Consider the following 21,779-nt stretch of genomic DNA (forward strand, 5'->3'; position numbering starts at 1 on the left):
CTTGGCCATGTGAGAAATGACAGCAGTCTCTGAGAAGCAAATGTGGAAACTCTTAAGGAGGAGATTGAGTTGGATGGCCATAGATATAGAATGATAGTGACCTTCCCATTCAAATCAACACAGCAGCTATTTCCATGCCTACTGTTACCATTGCATAGACCATTGTAGCATAAACCTCTGTATTAACCGACTTTCAGCAATTTGCAGACTCAAGGAGCTGAAGTTTTGCAACAATAGTACAAAGCATAGAGAGGCGTCTTTTATGCACTATGTACGTCCCTTTGCTGCTAGACAGGAACTGAGGATTGCTGGATTTAATTGCTTTATATTTCTTGTGGTAAGTCACCAGATTCTATTCATTAAATGGTGAGTGACTAGTAAGTTTGATACTCGTTTATGTTCTATGTCTCATTCTATTTCTATGACTGGGGCATTTGTTGTTATTGTGAGATGTTAGACAACTCAACTTTCCCAATATATATATATATATATATATATATATATATATATAAATATATATATATAGGGTCTGCGTTGTATATATATATATATATGGCCCAATATCAGATTCAAGGGTCTTTACAATCTCCACGGCATACAACACCCTCCCCCTAACTTGCTTTAGTTGATATCCTTTTTGTCTTTGTCCTTCTTCCACCTGTCCCTTGATAATGTTCCCTCGGACCTGCCCAATGTTGAGTTTGCCCGTGTGTCCCATCAGTAAAGGGACTCTGCCAGGTCTGACGACAGGCTGTCCTCCCTGCTGCAGCCTGCCAGGGCGATGGGAATACACGCTGAGCTCATCCCTGGACTGCCTGACTGGTAACAGCCCACAGAGTAATCCCCACAGGGGACACATTACTGGGCCATTGGTCCAACTCTTTCACATACAGTGCATGCCTCTGGCTGGCACTTGGTTTCATTCAGCCCATTCCATTTTCTTCCTGCAACTTTCCTTTGAAAAAAAATCCTGAGTGATTATAATGTATCAACACAGAAATCAATTGGATTAGTCCAAAACCTCTGGCTCTGTAAATCTCACCTTTATCCCTACGTCACCCCAGTGTAGTGTTTAAACATAGCAACCTCTGTCAGTACTTTTCCTCTGAAGAGATGGTTGCCAGAATGGACTTCGTACATCAGGGCAAACTTTTCCTCCAACTGACAAGAAGGCATTTGACTTTGTTATTGTTTATGAGGAGAAAACTGGGGGTCAAGTTCATAGGCTGGGATGACAGACAGAAAGAGGAGGGAGGGAGAAAGAGAGAGCATAACTCAGCTGTTCTAATTCCTTTTCATTTAGCAGAAAATTGTGTGAGCTAAGCCGCAGCACACAAATGCTCACCAGAGCTGCACTTATTTGCTTCACCTCACAGCCTCTCACAAACCTATACCTACTATAGTCTGTGTGGTTATGAATGTGCCTGGCTATCACTGAAAAACATTTAAAAGTGTAAGTGTGTGTTCCATTCTGTCAGCCTGTCTGCCTGCCGAGCTCTAAGTAGAAATACAAATGTTTCTAAAAGGAGCTTAGATTTAACAGCAGCTTTGGCATAAACACTAGAGCTGTTTTCCCAAGCTTTCCATGAAATAGCAGTTTGTGACAGCTATAGCTAATTCTAATAGTTTCAATTCCGACAGGGATTTTCCTAAGTTGTTAACCTGTTTGTTAGCATTACTGGGTCAGCTGAATCAACTGTGGTGTTCTTAATCCAATATCACAAACTCCCGGAGAAGTTCAACTTGTCTACGCTGATGAGAACGGTGTGAACTGGTGTCTGTGAATGAGTCATTTCTGAGTTTGTGAAAGATCTTTGAAAACTTAGAAGTTTGTAATCTGTCACGAGTCATTCAGGGACAAAGAGAAATCTCAGATATTTGACAAAAGATGACAGCTCACTGCCAAGGCCTGAAGACAACCTGAAGATGCACACACGCTCCTTACAAAAAAGGTAAGGATGGTCGCTCTCCAAGAACAATGCACTGTGTGTGTGTGTGTGTGTGTGTGTGTGTGTGTGTGTGTTTGTGTGTGTGCATGTGCTATATTCGAGCGCTGTCTCAGCACTCTCTCTTTTACACATGTGGTTCGTATTTAAGCCTGTTCCACTGGACGATTTGGCTCTGCTCTCCCAGTCCCACATTCCCTTTCCCATTCCTTTTTTCTCTAACTTTCATTTCTGCTGTGCTTTAGAGGGTGCCCGGCTGCAGGCATAACAAATATTTCAATAAGCATTTGCTAATATCATAATCATAATAAAACTCAAGCAAAGTCAGAGATTTACTTACTTGATTTATATCTTTATTAGAGACAGCACCCGTTTTTAAAAAATGAATATGATGCAAGTGTGCCAGATTTTACCAAAAGACTATTTTTGTCCCCAGCCCCTGGGCAAGTTGATATTAACGTTCTGATCTATGTTAAGCTGTAATTATGTGAAAGGTGTATGTGAGGCAGACATCTGATTTAAGTCATTTGGTCCAAGTCTCAAGTGAGTCACAAGTCATTTTTTTCTTGGTCAAGTCAAGTAATCTACCTACAGTATCCCGCCTCTATAAAGAGAAGTCATAAGGTATTAGTGCCTGTCTAATAATATTATTGGATAAATCATCTAACTTGTTCAAAAAGCATGAGAATGAATTGAATATGTATTATAAGTATTGATATTAAATTAAATCACTTTAATCAAACACTTCCCCATCCCTTTTAAACAGTGAAATACTGACAGCCAGATTACAACGTAATAAAAAAAAAACTTAAGCTTAGTTATTTCTTGATTTGTTCTCAATCAAAATGCCAACGTTTTATTCTGGTGATTGGGTTGATTAGGAATATCGGTCGTTATCAGGCTAACGTGAACTCTCTACAGAGTGGTGAGGGAACACTGTATCAGGCTAACATTTGCTAACATCAGCGAACATCTTTAACATTTAAACTGAAAACATAAAATGAACACAAACCAGTCATTCTTGTGGTCATGTTTCAAGTCAACTCATGTCACGAATCTTAAACTTCCAAGTTGAGTCAAGTTGCAAGTCATCAAAGCAGTGCGAACCACCCACACTTTATTTTACTTGCTTAGCTTCACTCACTTCCTGGATGCCTATGGAATCATGATAACTTGATCAACAATGAGCCATCACAGCCTTATATTACTTGACATAACTAAGGCATTTAGTAGTTTCTGACTCTGGGGAAAAGGTGTGGAAAAAAAGGAAGATTCACCTAAACAAAACTTAAAAATCAAAACTTTTAAACAAAATTACACACCCGTAGGCTATTATATGGGATTTTCTAATATTAGAACGAATGTCATATTTTTTAACTAACTAAACCCCCTCCAAATGAGGGTACTGGTGCTTGTTTAGGGCATTTTGTCTCTAAAGGATTGCATTCTGCAGCACTTTGGGATAATACTCATTTTGTCAAAAATCCCTTTAAAATATGAAAACTTTTTTTTTCTTCCAGTGATTGAATTACTGGGTTGTACAATTTAGAAAGACATCATTAATTCTAACAATATCTGTGATTACAGATAAGCTCCTCACATTTGGATCGGCTCGATCTCAATAGCATCTTTCACTCACAGAGGGACGCACCTCTCTCCATCATCCCTCCTTAATATCTCCTTCTAGTCAAACTCTGTAACCCCTGCTTCTGCCCAATGAAGAGGAGCCATCGGCAGCGAGCCCTCCCTCATCTCTCTCTCTTTCTCTCTCAGCTCTGACTCTGTCCACAGCGCACTGATAAAGGAGAGGTCCGGTGCGAGCATCCGACCCAGCACGGAGTCACACAGCCGACAGAACTGCAGCGAGTCTCGCATTTGCCAACCTTTTGGCTCCAGCTGTGGATCGGATCCTATATTTCTGCTTCTTAAACTAAGACACCAAAAAAAAAAACAAGGATAAGTAATTGTGGAGCTGGGTGGAGAGGTGAAATAAGTGCTAAGTGGAGAGTCTGGTGCGCACATGGGACCGAAAACGCGCTCCTGACGGTCGCGCTATTAATATGGAGCCACACACTGGATAATGAGGCCTATCTACTGAATGGGTGCTTAACCTACTTCACTTCAAACCTCGTCTGTTAAAGCCGGTATCCCCCACCACCTGCCCATCCCACCTCCCTTGAAATCTTATAGGTCTATTTTTTGAGAGCCTTTGGTGTTTTTTTTGTTTCGTTTTTTTTAAGCGCAGAGCTATGCTGGGTTTAAACAGGATTCTGAGCCTGCGGGCTGCACGGATTCGGAGTTGTGGTTCGCCGGGAGCCAAGCTCTCACCTCGGTCTTCTTCATGCCAAAGCTCCGGTGCCAGCTCGAGGATTTACTGCGCGTGTCTGTTGCTGCTGCTGTTGGTGACGCCTCGGGTGGACTCTTCATGGTGGTGAGTACTGTCAGCGTACATCACACCTTCAGGCCTACCTTCCTGCCAACGAGATTTATGGGAAACGATTTTTTTTCTCTTATAATAAATTAAGTAAATAACTATTAGGCTACCAACTAAATTAAATCAAAAGTCTAACTGTAAAAGGGAGGTATAGGAAATGGCACACGATTTAAACATCCATCATTGATCTTAATCATTTTAAACGGAGCTGGGCCTTTTGCCTAAGCTTTAAGTATTTCGTTAGAAACTTGAGGGATTCAAACTGCCAACGCATTTAACTTATGATTACTATTTGAATAACCTTTTTTTCCAAAAGAAACAGCACAACTCGTTCCAATTAATTCACAGCAGCGATTTTCCAACAGCAGACCGACAAGGCCATTATGAGGTTTGAGGGTTTATTAATTTATTATCGCACTCACTGTATAGATTATAGTGTTTTTCTCACCAATGTTGCTGCAACATTTCAAACGTTATTATTTTGTCCTTATTTATGCATTTTTGCTGCGAAAATCGAAAGGGGTTATTAAAAAGATTTTCATAGGCTATTATTTTTCACGAGTGAGTGCATTGCCTTGCATTTTTTATGGGGAAATGACTGCAAAGAGAAACAATACACGTGTTTTTCTGTCATCACTTAATTTGATTCAGAATGATTTGCTCCTGAAAAGAGTAGGGGGTAGCCTATGAAGCGGCAGCGTTAATAGTGGAAATAACCTCAATTATGAGTTTGTGAACTAGATTCAACCTTCTTTAGGATTTTGTTTCTAAAATGCATTTTTTTTTTTCGTCGTGTCAGTTTGTTGGCCTGCCACATTGAGCAATAATAATAGAGCGATAAATGTAATTTATGTTGGCGCTGTTGGCTGAGCGCGTGTTCAGCTCAGCTGGGGCCTGCATTCAACAAGGCAGAGCAGTCATTAATTCACCAGGTACCACACACACACACACACACACACACAAACACACACACACACACCGACTACTTCTCTAAAATACCCGAAAGCCAGCCATCTAGAGCATAGGTGAGGGGGTGAAAAATATCTCATAGCCTGCGCAATAACATACGTGAAAATGTCCATGTGTGTGAGTGTGTTTATAGGAGAAGTGTCTGTGTGTGGGCGGGTATGGGGGTGATGGAATGCCTAATAGTTTGTGTAGATTAAAAGCAGTTATGGGGAGTAGTGGGAAGAGTGTGTGTAGAGGCTTTGGCTGGGCATTATTGGCTTTGAGGGGAATTTAGAGCAGGAGATACTGTATCTAACTGTTTATCACATTTCTGTGGGTGTACAGTAAGTGGTGATATGGACAGATCTAGGGCTTTAACAGATCTGTGTGTGTGTGTGTGTGTGTGGGGGGGGGGGGGGGCGCAGAAAAATGATAGTGGGATTTTTTAGCCATTGTGTGAGGGAAAAAAACCTGTCTAATGCATAAATACATCATAATACATGCATTGTTTAATCATGAAAAAGCACCCGCTGCTTAATTTGCCAAAGGTAACATACTGAAGAGGACAAGAAATTACTTTGCATATTTGCTTCATCTTTATCAAATTTAGTATTGATATTTTTACTGATAATGTCAGAGAAAATGATCTCTTTTTTCAGTGCCTCTACTGTGATCCAACAGGGCTTTGGAAGACGATAGGCCGATTTTATATCAGCTGCGTCATCAGAAGTCAATAGGGAAGCCTTCCCTATTTGTGTCCTACTTGTCTTTCTCGTGTGATTCACAGTACAGTCGCGCGGCTTTACGGCATGTTGTTTTAGACCTGTTGATAATGATTTACTATCCTATAAAATCCACAAGTCCTCTTGACTCTCAGAGAGAAAATTAAGTGTGAATCGCCGCTCTGGCTCTGTCCTTTGATGAGCACTCTGTTCTTATTTCTCCTCTCTAATCCCACTCTGGGGAGCAGAGAGCCTCCAGTCTCCATCCTCTCGTCCGGCCTCGTAAAATACGACCACACAGCTACGTGCTCCCTGACCTCCGCTTGCTGACCCGCCAAAGCTCTGCAGCCACCGAGTTGCAAGAGGTCTCGTGCACACACACAAACACACACACACACAAACACAAATAGGTTTAGAGGATATTTTGGGCAAGCTCAATGCAGCATTTATCTTGATCGGTTACTGTAGGAGTCAGTTTTATTAGGGCAGGGAGAAAGATTGGAAGATGAGTGCAAGATAACTGTGAGTAAGATGAGCATGAGAGCAAACAGGCAGAAGACAGAGAGGAGTAAACGGGGTCTTAGTTTGACAGGGTTATTGGAGGCCCCAGACTTCGTGCTCTGATTTGTGACGACATGATTTCAACTATCCCATTGGGAACCATTTAAACACATATACACACACACATGTCTTTTGGAGAGAGGTTAAGTGCTTATTTATTTGGAGAGCGGAGTAAATGGTTTCCACTCCCCTCCTGCCCGCAAACCTTAAACTGTTAAGTGTAGTGAACTCTGACTCACAGAGGACTGTTACTGCAGCTGTCCTTCTCTCACCAGCTTTGAGTGTGTGTGTGTGTGTGTGTGTGTGTGTGTGTGTGTGTCCACGTATGTATACAACTACCACCATATGAGGGTGCCTACATGCACTAATTAATTGCAATATACCATCAATCACTGCTGCACTTCGTATTCTGCATATGGATTCAGTTCAAAACCACCTAGACGATTGTGCTTTTTTGCATCTTCAGGTACATTGGTGCGCTGGGGGCCCGTGTGATCTGCGACAACATCCCAGGCTTGGTGAATAAGCAGCGACAACTCTGCCAGCGCCACCCGGACATCATGCAGGCCATCGGAGAGGGCACTAAAGAGTGGATCAGAGAGTGCCAGCACCAATTCAGACACCACCGCTGGAACTGCAGCACACTGGACCGTGACCACACCGTGTTCGGACGCGTCTTGCTACGGAGTAAGTTCATGGGTGTGTGTCTACTCTACATGTCTTCCTGTCTGATTACTGACAATACAGCCAAAGAGTAGAGATACTGAACCTCTCTCATCCTCCTTTCTCCTCCCTGTCCTTCTACCCTCTCTCTGCTCTTTCTCTGATCGTTCCTTCTCATACTCACGTATACTGGTGCTCTGTGTTTATAGTCGCTAATGGACTGTTGTAATGCTTTACGCCTCGTCAATAAACACACAGGCTTCGAGACGCAGTCTTGTCGTCATTTTGTTCTTCCACTCCTGCCAGCTCTCTCTGCTTTGTAACAGATGCACACAGACACGCATGCATGTTAACCTACATGTACATTATAGCCGGTGTATGTATTATTCAAGGGCTATTCAGTAAAAATAACCGATAGCCAAAGTGTCTTCAGCCAGCTGGCTATTTCAAAGATGATTGTTCTACAAGTTTTATTTTTTTGCAATAACACTACAGTAGCCAGTATAGGTCATTACAGCTACATTCTGAATGCAGAGCATGGATGAGGTGATGCACCTGTAAGTCACTGTTGCATGCAGTGCTACGTCTTAAAGGTTATGGTTGTGGATTATGCTTGCTCTTGACTTTGTTGCTTCTGGAGCAATGCATAATGTTAATGCTTCATTTACAGCAGTTCATTGTAGTGGATCTGGATTCAGATTGCACAAAATAAGGTGCTTGTCTCCACAGTCTTAGTATCTGACATGTTATTGTCCCTCTTCCAGCCATCCTAAACATGTGTGGGGGTTGACAATGTGTGGAAAAAAAGATAGCAGAAATGGAGATACAGGCTGCGTGTGTGTGGTGGACAGGAATAAACAGTAATGTAGATGTAAATATTTAGAGAGATATTCTCACCGTCAGACAAACAGCGCAGGTTTGAATGATGACCAGCAGTGCCCTCCTCCATCCTCCCCCACATACGCCCCCCCCCAATAGCACTCACTGCCCCCTCCTCAACCCAGAGATGGAACGGGACATTCCAGTGAATACAGGGAAAGCAGGTTGGATCACACAGACTCCGCTGGCCCATGCTGGTTCAGATAGGTCTGCAGATTGAACCTTGTTTTCAGGTAATAAAAGTGAACCACCCCAAGTAATTTATAATCAATACCATATCAGTTAGGTTTGAGATCTTATCTTGAGACAGAAAACAATATTAAAAAGTCTGTTTACACAGGCTTTGTGGCAAAAGCAGCACGTCTTCCATCAGTGTCTGAAGACTGCATCAAGGATGTGTTCAGTCACAGGGCTGCTTTGTGGTCACATAACCCACCCCAGCAATAATGTTTTTTGGCATGGACCCAGTCGGTCAAGTATCTACTGATCCGGACAAAATTTCTAAGGACCACGATTTAAAATTTCACATATTTTCACATGTATAATCAAGGCTGGAAAAGAACTGCTGTCTGAAGTTTGCTGGTGTGAGCTGGGAACATAGCTGAACTTCACGCAAAGCAGAGTGAAGTCTCGGAGAGTAGAGTAGACATAAAATGTCGCTCACAAAGCAATGTCTGGGTAATTATTTAAACATTTTTTTGTCTTTTCTTTAACTTTTTCAAGGACTTGTCAGATAGGGCAAACTGGCTGATTGTATTTAATGTCCCAATGTAACTTTTTACTGGCCATCAGGCAATCTTTACTGTTGGACCCTAATTATGCAGTTTGTGAAGACAGCTGTATTGATGAAAATAGAAGCTAGAGCTGGCCAATGTGACCTTAAAATGAAAGGTAGATTCAAGTTTGGGGAAGTCAGATGAGTGTGAGATGGATGACTAACACAGATGAAACACATTCTATGTAGATAGGGTCTAAAAATTAGTTTATCCTCTTGGGAGCTGAATGTGCTCAGAAAATGACAAAGCAACCTGCCATTACCTAATGAGATATTGTTTATGCAGAGGCTTTCAGCCTAAAGGCGGTGCTAAAGGAAAGCAGGGGTCCAAAATAGAAAGAGTTCATCATCTGGGGAACATGAATGCAATTTTTATTAAATGTTGATGTTTCGCAGCTGGATTTTCTCAGGATCACAAGATCACAAAAATCCATCTTGTCAGCCTTCAAGTAATGTGTTTGTGCACTAGCAGCAGTTCAGACAAATCAGTGTCCTGTAAGCAGCAACTGGCAGTTACAACTGTGGTTTAAGTGTGTGTGCTGAGCGACTCTTTGTTAAAAACAACAATGGCGGTTCCTAAAGAGGTTAGTATAGATGCTGTAATAGCATCAAATATAGCAGAACTGAATTAATTTATTTAAAGAAGAGCAAAGAACAGCACTGAAGGAAAAGATATTTTCAATCTCCTACCGACTGACTTTGACAAGAGTTTGATAGACGGATGGTTCATCCAGTTCTTGCTAGGTATTTTCAAAAGTACCAGCCCATTTCCAATGACCGCTTCTCAGATGGTTCTGTGTTACAAAACCATCTGGTGTGCAATTAAAAGAACTGGCTTGCTGGTGGCAAAAAATTAAAAGGTCGCGTGATCATCAAAAACACGCTGAACACTAAATACTAAAATTTAATAGATTTAATTCACAATTGCCAAAAATGGAACTGAATGATAAGAAAAGTGCAGCACGTGGATGGTGGACAGCACGCATATTTTGTAGTTCATATTCGAAAAAGGCAAGCATTTGTACCAGCATCACCCAGAGAGTAGCTCATGACCAGCTGACCAACTCACACTGCAGCACTTTACAAAACTCTCCGCCAACTCTGGTCGGGCGAAGAAAATAACACCATACACAGTCCGTTTCATTTCTAAAGACCTGCGGCTGTGCAGCTTATTGGATAACAATGGCTCTGTACTAACGCTGCAGCACAGAGGCTGTTCTCCACTACCGGAGATATGTTAATAACAACAACACAGTGTTTTTCTCTCTGCTTCCCATATGATTCCCAAAGATTCCCATCCCTACTGGACATGTTTGCTTTTCCTGTACAAGAAGAGGATTCCACATAGAGGATGAATTTACTACAAATTAGAAATTAGAATCTCATTCCAGGTGCATTGTTTTCTTTTATCTGAAACAGCATTTTAGTTGTTTCAACTTTGAGTACAGAGGCACCAAGTGGACACCACATTTTCGTTAGGCTGACTAAAGAGGGACAAGTTCTTTTCCCTCTGGCTGTTGTCTTTTGAGGCATTCACTCCCACGGGCACTACAAAAAGCAACTGTGACTAAACACTATATCTAATTCTCTGTGTCTTTGGCCACACAATAGATGAGTCATATTCTAAGGAACTAAAGAAGCAATGGTAGAAAACACTGTCATGACATCACTCTGGCGTTGATTAATGGGGTATCACTGTGTCTGTATTTAAACAATTTATGTGAGCAGAGGAGAGCCCCACAGCTGGGATTATTTCCATGATAATATTTAAACAGCGCTGTCCTATACTCCACATCAGGCCTGATATGCCCCCGTCAGCTGCACCTTCATGTCCCGGTGGCTCAGGCCCAGGCCTGGTCATAGCATTATGTGTATCTCTGCATGCATGTTGTACATTTGGGCTGCGTAGCTTTAAGTCTTTAGGTTGTATATAATCTATTGTACTGCATGATATGAGTAATTTAGTCTAAACTCTTAGTTTTTGCTTTTGTGCTTTCTCCTCTCTGTCTCTCTTTCTCAGGCAGTCGTGAAGCAGCATTCGTCTACGCTATTTCCTCAGCAGGAGTGGTTTATGCGCTCACTCGCGCCTGTAGCCAGGGGGAGCTGAAGACGTGTAACTGCGACCCGCACAAGCGTGGACGGGCTAGCGATGAGAGAGGAGAGTTTGACTGGGGTGGCTGTAGCGATAATATCAACTATGGGATAAAGTTTGCCAAGGCCTTCATAGATGCCAAAGAGAGGACTGTCCGAGATGCACGGGCGCTCATGAACCTACACAACAACCGCTGCGGCAGAACAGTAAGTGTGCCACTACAGCAGCATCAATTTACCAAAAATAACCAAACATATTTCCTCACATCTAGTGGTATATCTAGCTATGCAGATTTTTGAGATTTGATAAATATGAATTCTGGACCCCACTTACACCTGTAACTAACATGCAAATGTACCTGGCAATATCATGTTGGTACCTTTGCATTTATACCTGGTATTAATAAGCGTTCTTGTTATCTCTGTTTCACACATATTGACCCTCATTTATCAATCTTGCGTGTAAATGGGCGCAGATCTGAGTGCAGAGTTGGTCGTATGACAGGACACACGTGTGATTTATGAAACATTCGTATCTGACCAATCTCAGTGTATGAATGAGCGGGCCTTGATCAATGCAGCGGCTGAATTCGATCGTCATTAACATGTTACGCCCTTAAATATTCCTGGTTCGGAGAAACACTGGGAAGAAAAGAAACTTTTCCGACACAGAGATCGGCCTCCTGACATCGAGAGGGAGCAAAATAAAGATGTGATTTTTGGCAGTCTTAAGAGTGGAATAAAAGGGGCCCATAAAAACGCTGTATGGAAAAGAATAACGGAGGCAGTCAACCCGAAGCAGCGCTCCACTGTGTCCCTTGTGCGTGTGTGCGCACTGTTGAACCTGTGCTCCTGCTCTGTAGCGGGGTTTGTCAGCGGGGTTATAAGGTATTCTGTTAGAGGATAACCTTTGTCACCTAGAAGAACCACACCAAGATGTTAATCATCTGATACCTTGTTTGATTTAATGCAATTTATGGAGGGTAGCCACTGTTTTGAAATATAAAAGAATCGTGTTTGTCCCCCTGGCCACCACGTTTAAAAGCGACAGCTTGGCATCACAAATCACCTGTACATTTATCGAGTGGTAGCAATCAATTTTTTTTATTCGTTTTAAGAATCCGTTTTGATCTGTTCTTAATATGTGACTGCTTATGCTTAACGACAACTGAGGTTTGTTTATTATTTTCAGCCAGATTTTGCTGTGCTGCACCGCAAATACACAGGCTCAAATTTGTGTACACGATCTCAGACCTGACGTGAGATTTGATTGTAGCTCCCGCTCACGTCCAAATTGATAAATGCCGAAGTTTGCCAGGAAATGGTCGTACGCATGTTTTTCTGCCGTACGTTCGTTTGAAAAATGAGGGCCCCTGTGATCAAATCTCTATGTGCAAATCCGGTAGGCAGAGCAGACAAACTAGTGGATGCAGAGTAGGGGTGAAAGAAAATATCTTTGCACTTATCTCGATATTATGCTTTGTGATACTGTATCGATTCTCAAAAACACTGTTGTTTTCAAATGAATGGTTTACAGATTCGTGGCAGACAGTGGTTCATTTTGTGTTGTTTAAACCTCCGAACGCTGGATAGCAGTGTGACAATGTATCTTTAGCCATTTGAATCTTCCACTCCGACGAAACAAGCCAGTTCTCCTGAAAAAAAACCCACCAAAAAACCCTGATATATCACCTTTCTTACAGTATAGCAATATATTGAATCTTAACCCCTGTACTATGATACGTATTGTAGGTTCTTGCTAATACCCAAACTTAATATGAATTACAGCTGGTGACCTATGAGCTTGTTCGAGGGATTTAAAAAAAAAAAAAAAACAAGTGTACAGACCACATTCAAACCTTACTGGGATCTAATCTCAATGCAATGCCATTCATAATTGCATTCTGAGTGCATTTTAGTGTCAGTTTTTTATTTGAAATTCAAACTACCGTTCGATTGTTGGAAATATTTGATCTGTACAGCCTCTTCACACACTGTCAGTGACTTGCATTGCCAGACCACTGCATGAGTGACATTCAAGTATAAGGCTCTAGCTTGTTTGTATTTCTTTAAACCAATCACAATCGTCTTGGGTGGTGCTTAGCCACGGCTGCAGCAACAATGTCCTTTAGTGGAAGGGGGGTTATACCCGCTCTGTAAATCTGATAAACCAGAATAGTGTGTAAGTGTTTACACGTTGTGTCTTGTGCTCTTGCAGGGGGGCTCCTACTATGAACTTTTAGGAGCTAGGATAAGCTAGGTGGGTTGCATACAAATGTGTTTGAACTTGATTTTTTGTAAAAAAGTGACAGTCCTAGTACATTTACACCTTGCATTAACATGTGATTTTCCAATTTACAGATCACATGTTAATACTAAGTGTGGTCTAACTAGCCGAGTTGGGGGACAAGAGTCCTGGTTTTGAGGAATTTAGACTCGACTTGACTTTGACTTCATGACTTGAACTTGACTTAAACTTGACACAGGCTGCCACAGTTTTCATTAATGTTGAAAATAAAACACAACTCCTGAGGACCATTGTCTTTAAATGTGGATACTGGGGTAGATCATCACAATGCCATTTGATTTGACTTGGGACTTATTTGACTTAGCAGGGACTTGACTTGATTTGCTTGATTCTCACCACAGTAACTTCAGTCCTGTTTGTGACTTGCACACGTGTGACTTACTCCCACCTCTGGTAAATAGGGTCTAAGATTTATTTCACCACCCAATTTAGGTAAAAGGAATTTTGTTTGTGGTGCTGGCAGTGTTTAAAAAAACACATTCAGAGAATTCCACGACATCTCTTTCCGGAGAGTGTCCCCATATATTAGTATCTCAGATTAAATCTGTGGATTATCCAGAGTGATTTAAAAAAAATGCAAATTGTCAAGGATTTTAGCACCTCAAACAAAAATCCTCCCACACCCTTTGTAATAGAGTGTAGGCAGGAATCTCAGAGGTAAACATATATCTCCAAAAACCTTTGCAGATAAAGCCAAAGACTATCTGCAAGACTAGATACCACTAGAAGTGTGAGAAATATGTTTTCATGAAATAAGGTTAAACACTTTAAGAAACATTCCTGCTTCAGCTCTGCATTTTTCAGAACATGTAAAACCAAAAGTCACAATGGCTAAAACAACATACACATAATCCTCACTTGCGTCTATCTATGCGTTTAGGCAGTGAAGCGGTTCATGAAGCTGGAGTGTAAATGTCACGGTGTGAGCGGCTCGTGCACGCTGCGGACATGTTGGATGGCCATGTCAGACTTCAGGAAAACCGGTGACTACCTGAGGAGGAAATACAACGGGGCCATCGAGGTGACGATGACTCAGGATGGGACAGGCTTTGCTGTAGCTAACAAAGCCTTCAGGAAGGCCACCAAGAATGACCTGGTTTACTTTGAGAACTCTCCAGATTACTGCCTTCAAGACAAAACAGCAGGTAAGATAGCAAATGTAGAGATGAATGGAGAAGAAGGTGGACTGAACTGAAAGACAAAGAGAGGCTTCTCATGGTTGTTGATGGATTTCCCCGACTGTGTTATGATTTAGGGGTGTTATGTGTGTATGTTTCATGCATGACTAGTGTGTTTGTGTGTGTGAATGTCAGTGTGTGTGTGTGTGTGTGTAATGGTTGTCAGATAACACAGCAGGTCTCCCTTGTGATGTCGGTGGAAGCTAATATCCTTGTACCCTGGGGACACGGTCGTTCTGTGACCACCTGACCTCTATCGTTCTATGTACACACACACACACACAACCCTATGGTCCGAGGATATGTTGATCAACCTTTACACAATTCACCTATTTAGTTATGACTGTCGGACATACTTTTTATGATATTCGGGATCAACACCTCCATCACTCAGAAGCTCTGTCCAGTTCTTCCTTGTCCTCGTTCCCTTTGTCTGCCTCTCTCTTCATCCCTTCATCCATCCTCCCCCCTTTCTCACCTTCCCGGTGGAATCCACAGCCTAGGGACACAAGCAGCTAATTAAAAAGAAAATCACTTCTTTCTGTCTGTCACAGTCTCTCCCTCTCTGTCTGTCTGAACTAAGTGTAGCTGGAGGGCAGAGTGGGCCTCAGAGTGTGAGAGCCTGTCTGTCTGTCACGCTCCACTGTCCATTTAACCCTCTCCCTCTGTCTCTCTCTCTCTCTCTCTCCCTCTCTCTCACACACTCACACACACACACACACACACACACACACACACACACACACACACACACACACACACACACACACACACACTCACAGAGTGGCTTCAAAGGAAGCAGTGGCTTGGGAAAGGCAGTGTAACTATAGGCCACTCTACCAACACTGCATAGTTGTGTGTGTGGGTCTGTTGTTCTATGGGCAGCTTGTTGTGATAGGTAGCAGTTCAAACAGGGAGCTTCTCACACGAAACTCCAGCACTAATCTATGTGGGGATTTCTCACCAAATTCATAAAAATCGGCTCAACATGCCCCCTACTGTTTTAAATCAGCCCTAACCTCGCAAGTCTTAACCCATCAAATTTAAAAATGGTAATGCCCTCCAATCAACGATGGGCTGTCTCTCTCTCCCTGCCTTATGCACACTTTGTTGCGTTTTTCAAAATGTTGCAGTGGGTGGAGTTAGGCTCAGACCTGGGGGTGAAGTTAGACTTTAAACTTGTGTACAGTATAACCCTGAAGTCAACTCCTTTTGTCTAGACTGAGATGGTGATGTTTTTCTTTTTAAAAACAGTGTCATTTTTGTTCTATTTAGCACGCTGCCTTTGACAAACACCATTTTCTATAAGCCTAACGCCCTGATCAAAGCCTGTGGGGCAGCATTTCAATGAGAGTGAAGCAAACTTTAACTCAGCGTGGTAAAGCACCCGGCAACATTTAACTTTAATTTCGGTGGGCTTGGCGCATGCACCCTCTGCAAAGGCCCACCATATTTTTATCGAAATTAGAGCTGTAATGATTAATCGATAAGTTGTAGTTATTATTTAGTTAATCACCAATTATTTTGATATTTTTGAGTGCTTTTTTAAGAAAAAATGTGATCTACATTTTTCGGGAGGGAAGCTTAAAGAGACAGTTGTCACCAGACCAATGGTGAATACAGGTAAATTCAGACAGACAGTATGAGAAAAATAATGTGCTTTTTCAACACTGGACCTGAAAATTCGAATAATATGGGACCTTTAACTTTTATCTCTTATTAGCTAACTCTTTTGTGCTCTGTGCAGGCTCTCTAGGCACGGCTGGTCGGGTCTGCAACAAGACATCACGCGGCACAGATGGCTGTGAGGTCATGTGCTGTGGGCGGGGCTACGACACTACGAGAGTTAAGCAAATCACCAAGTGCGAATGCAAGTTCAAATGGTGCTGCGCTGTGGAGTGTAAGGACTGTGAGGAAGCAGTGGACATACACACGTGCAAAGCTCCTAAACGAGCTGAATGGTTGGACCAGACCTGAGGACACGCCCCCTCTGCCCCTGCAATGCAACCCCACCCCTTTCCCCTTTACAGGACATCCTGTGGAACTTGGCATTCTGAGAAAGTATGTCCGAAAGTGCTCTGCGTCTCCGCCCTCTCCTTCCCCCAACTTGGTTCATCATTGCATGGCTTTTCTACAGGTCTCTCTGAAAGCACTAGAATTCAGTACCCATCAATATGAATTAACACCCATTAGTCGTTGTTTGTGAATGGCCCTGTGACTGAACTGCTGGAATCAGATGATGAACGATGAAACTAGTGAACACTTTGGGGTTTGGGAGGATTGGGCTTTCATCGAAGTTTCAGTCAAGACGGCCTTTTTTTCTCGAGTGTGGTTCTGGGTTAAAAAATGGTTTGCTGCTTTCATGATGCTTTAAAGACACATTTTTACATTAACTGAGCCTTCAAACGTATCCAGTATTATTACAACAACATCATATACTCACATAATTTTCTTTCTTTTTTGGGGGGAAATACACTTTTATCTACCAAAAACGAATACTTGGTTGGAGTTTGGGAAGTAGCTTGACAAGTGCACTTTGAGAAGTGGACATCTAAGTGGAAGTTTGGCTCCGTGTGGCCAAGCAGAAGTCCAGGCAGAGGACTCCCAGAGGACAGGGAGATGGACACTTGATATATAAATGGACAGATGCGTCATTGGGACTTTGAATGCAACTGTTAAAAAAAAAAGAGAGAGAGAGAGAAAAAAGCTGTAAAGTGATTTATTTAATTTGTTAAGTGTTGTTTCATTTCTCATCTGCGGATGAGACTGCACTACATTGACTGACACAAGAAGAGAGAAGAGCACTCCCATTATTATGATTATACAGTGTACTGTTTTCAGCGAGTAAGACGACAAACTGCTGCTGAGGAAAAAAAGAAGAAACAAGGTGGTCATTCAGTCACACATAAGCACAACATCAGACAGATTTCACTTCTCTGCTCTCCAGCTTGCTTGTATAACATTGTGTATATTGCCTTATCTAAACAGATGTTCATATGAAATATATGTTGCATTAGTATGACATTGGAATCTTTGTTTTTTGTTCAAACAGACAAACATAGAGGTAGAAGGCAAGAAAGAGACTAGATGCAGACAGAGCAGAACTAATCAGTGTGACCGAGCAGGATAGTGAGTAACTTCCTGTTGCACTGCTGTCAAAACCTGCTGTGTTATTCCCATCACACAAACACACACACAATATTGCTGCTACTCAACAACATGAGTTGAGAGACACTGGGGTAGTAATAATACAATCTATGCCGTTAACAAAGGCTGATTCTGTGTGAGCTGGGGTGGGTGTGTGTTATATCAGTCAAGGGGAGGGAAGTGTTTGATTAAAGGCCCAACCTAAACCCCATCCCCTGCTGGCCTCATCCCACCCCTCGCTATGTGGAATTCCAGGTGGGTCCCAGGCTAATGACTAGATGGCTGTAATTACCCGGGGCTGTTGATAGCTGGTAATTGGACATGGTTGTGCCACAGAGGACCTAGTGTGGGCTCCTGCTGGGACCACATTTAATCAAAGGCTTCTTGGCCAGCTTATCAAAGGGAATACTTTCTGGCAATCTTCCCCGCCTCAGCCCCCTCTGCTCCCCAGACTCTCTGTCCAGTTCAGTCTCTGTTACATTAAAGCCCAGAGACTCCTGATAACATGAATTTAAAGGAATATGGCACACAAGCGCAAACTTAAGACGAAAGTAATCACAACTGCACGGACACCTTAAGCATTAATACATACTTACTTACTCAGCAAACCAACTCTAACCCGTTACTCTGTGTTGGTAAATGTGTCATAGTGATAAGATTACCTCTCCTTGCCCAGGCTTGGGACAGGATGCAGTCCTTTTCAGGCCTGACTGGACAAACCGAGGCCATGACAAAAGAAATGCAAAGCATCTGCCCTGGAGATACCTTGATGCTAACCTTATTCCGCCAGGTAGATTAATTTGCATAATTCGCATTTGACTGCATATCGATCTGGGAATTCTCCGTTGAAGATCTTTTGGAAGGGGGAGAAATACTGGTTGCTGATTGGATAAATCATCTGTCTATCACTACCTATGTTGGTGATAGACAGACCAAATCAACCAAACAGATCAACGAAGCATATGACGGACTTACAGAGCGTCGAGGCAAAGCTCAGAAAGTAAACAACATGTCGGTAAAGGATATTTGCCGTTTATGTAATCGGAATTTATAGATAAAAGGCATAATTTCAGGTGCCTGGTGCATATTCCAACAGAAGGATCCAAGAGAAAAAAGCGTAAGCTGCACTCATCTCACCCGCTGAAGCCATCATGTTGTTTACACTGAACAGTAGCTTTTCATTGTGTCACACTTCGACCTGCCTCAAAACCAATGCTGATTGGTTCGGTCACTTGGAAAACTCTCCAAATTCTTTCTGTCGCAGGCTACCAGACTGATCTGCGGGTAAAAAACAACAGAGCTCTACCTTAATGCAGGAAGCAGACACAAACTCAGATACAGCAGCTGTGTGTCTGAGATGAAAATTTTAATGGACAAATATCATAATTCTGCCCCAAAAAGAGCTCATCCTAGAGGAAGTCATTTAATAGCCACGGGAGGCACATATTGTTAGATAAGATACGCTTTATTGTCTCTCAGGGTAATATTATCAAACAATTCCATTCATTGAGACTATTTTAGTGCCAGTTTCCTGCGGTACAATCCATCTCGGTTCTGCCTGCCAGGCTGACAGCATTCTTGTTACAGAGTTTTACGGGCAACCCATTCGTCTTAAGAGCTGGCAGGCAGTGTGGCACTGTGGGCGAGAAAGACCGTACTTGCTGAGGGCACAGAATTGGCATCAAGCAACACAGTAAGGAGGTCAACTTGGATACTTTTTTTGTAGGTTAGGCAGTTATTTTGGCTATGATAAAATTGCACTCACCAAGCTGATGACTGGAATCTAGGAATGGGAGTGGTGTCACTAAAAAAGAAGTCAGACGATCATACGAGTTTCAAACACACCCCTACACACGCCAAAGTTATTTTGAAAAAAAAAGGCAAATAGTAAAATTGTTGTGGTAGTTGTCACCGCACTGTTTTCTTTTGTAATAGGGGATTATTATGGACATTACAGGTGTGCTCACTTTCAGTTTTACCTCAAATAGATTGGTTTAGATGATCTGTTGGCTTGTTTACAATGAATGTCTTGACTGCTTGTATTAATTGCCCTATAACAATCCCTGTTGTTAACGTGATAGGTAAGACCCAAGACTCATGTTGGAATAAACCAGAAATATTCTTTAATTCCACAGCAAAGCTAAGTAATCTGTCTGGGACCAACTCACAGGCAATAGTAGTTGAAACTGTGATCTGGCTGAATTCAAATATTTGTCAGTGAAATGAAATGTAAAGGTTGCCCAGTTGTGTGATACTAGCCCAGTAGTGTTTAATGTCTGGTAGGGTCACATCACACTTCCATCCCATCATCATTCCCTCCTAGCCTGTATTTATTTTGGTATTGGTATTTATTAACATAGTTGTGACATCACATCCTTTTTTTTCCGGGACAATTCTTTTCATCAAACGGAAATGCTATGTATGCTATGTATACACATTGCTGCATTATCTTTAGACTGTTAGCCATGCAGGCAGCCCAATCACTTCTTTAACATCATCACAGTTATTCTCAACTGTGTCATCTTTTTTAACACTTCTACTCTTTCACTCTTGACTCCCCCGCTGTCGCAGTACTGACAGTTATGTAGATTTATCAACCTTGTGTCCAGGCAGTAATGCATTTCAGTCTGACCTCTGGTTGCCAAATGACTACAACCCTGAGAATAGAGGATAAACCACACTCCGATTACATACACAAACATGGGTTCAAGTGCACACACACAAACACACACAAATACACAGAGCTTGGGGGTACATAGACAGGGCAGAGCCCACCACCTAGACTGTGTGAGTTTGACATCTAGAATCCATCTTGGACTGAGACAGAGGAAAAAAGAAGAGGTGTGAGACAAGGAAGAGTCACATGGATAGATGAAGGGGAAGGAGAAATGTATAAGGTTACGTAGAGACCTGGCGGGCATGTTTATCAGCAGATCTTAATCTGAGCAGAAAGAACCATGTTCCCCACAATTCATCATCATTACTCGCCCCACCTGCCACATCCCCTCTGACCGCCTCCCTCCACCTCCCTCCACCTCCCTCTTGCTCCTTACCTCTGATACAGGTTTCTCTCTGTGAGAATCTAGCCAGAGAACTCATCAACAATTGCCCTATCACATTCACTTTGGGGTGGTCCGGGTGTCAGCTATGTGATCTGTTTCACACACATATTCACATGTACATACCTGCAGGCCGGGACCGGACCCCCCTCAATGCCCCCTGAGCTCACCTATCACCTGTCTGGTAAAACCCTCAGCATGTTAGCGAGCCTTTCTATTCTGTCACTCACTGTTTGAGACCAGAAAGTGCAAGCAAACATACAAGTGTGTGTGGTGGGATAAGTTTACCCCCCAGGGCCAGTAGAACCTGGTTCATTTTTTTCCCCGGAGGTTGGAAGAGGAGTCTGTTCCAGGTCAGGGGTCATAAAGTTTAGGTGTATCAACAGAGAAACTTCAGCACTATGAACGATGACCACTTTTCTGTCACCCGTTGACACCTCCTAAACATTAACGGCTTGCTCATGTAGCTAAGCTTTTCTTTGGCTGGCCAATAAAAAGGTGAATTTATTCAAAAGAACACCTGCTCAGATGGATTCAAAGCAGTCTAAAATGTCAACTCTTCCATTCATCTTTCATCCTTTTGCTCTGCCTCCATCTGACAGGGAGGGTGTCAGCCATTATCAGCATTAGGTGGCGCAGCTTTTTTGGGAACAGGTTTGGGTTGGAAGGCTGTGGGAGCAGTAGGAGGTGCTGATTTATTAGGAAGCTCAGACTAATATTTACGTGACCTGCCAGGACCCGAGGGGTGGAGAGACAGAGAAGGAGTGAAAGTATGGGTATGAATTGCAGCGGCTGTATTGAGGGAAAAAGGGGATTACAACACAAAACACTTATCTCCTGAGACCCACAACATGTCATTTCCTATACTGGGTCACAGCAACTAATTTTTTTGGCAGTTTTCCAAGCCTTTATTGCATAGGATAAACAGGAAAGGAAATGGGGTGAGAGAGAGGGGGGGAGACATGCAGCAAAGGGCCACAGGTCGGAGTCGAACCTCTGCCTCAAGGACGTTGAGCCTCTTTACATGGGGTGACTGCTCTAACCGCTCAGCCACCGTCCGCCCCGCAG

General features: G+C 42.6%; 1 protein-coding gene across 1 annotated transcript; it reads left to right on the forward strand.

Moving 5' to 3' along the window:
- The first annotated feature begins 1,854 nt into the window (after positions 1-1,854).
- On the forward strand, positions 1,855-17,511 carry LOC310952317 (protein Wnt-2b-A). The gene is made up of 6 exons (XM_083920897.1): positions 1,855-1,952; positions 4,192-4,377; positions 7,078-7,298; positions 10,949-11,226; positions 14,208-14,472; positions 16,253-17,511. The coding sequence occupies exons 1-6, from the start codon at positions 1,927-1,929 to the stop codon at positions 16,480-16,482; spliced, it is 1,206 nt and encodes a 401-aa protein (XP_083777023.1). The 5' UTR covers positions 1,855-1,926; the 3' UTR covers positions 16,483-17,511.
- Positions 17,512-21,779: the final 4,268 nt, after the last annotated feature.

The sequence above is a fragment of the Echiichthys vipera genome (genome assembly GCF_963691815.1).
Source record: "Echiichthys vipera genome assembly, chromosome: 9".
Classification (NCBI taxonomy): Eukaryota; Metazoa; Chordata; class Actinopteri; order Perciformes; family Trachinidae; genus Echiichthys; species Echiichthys vipera.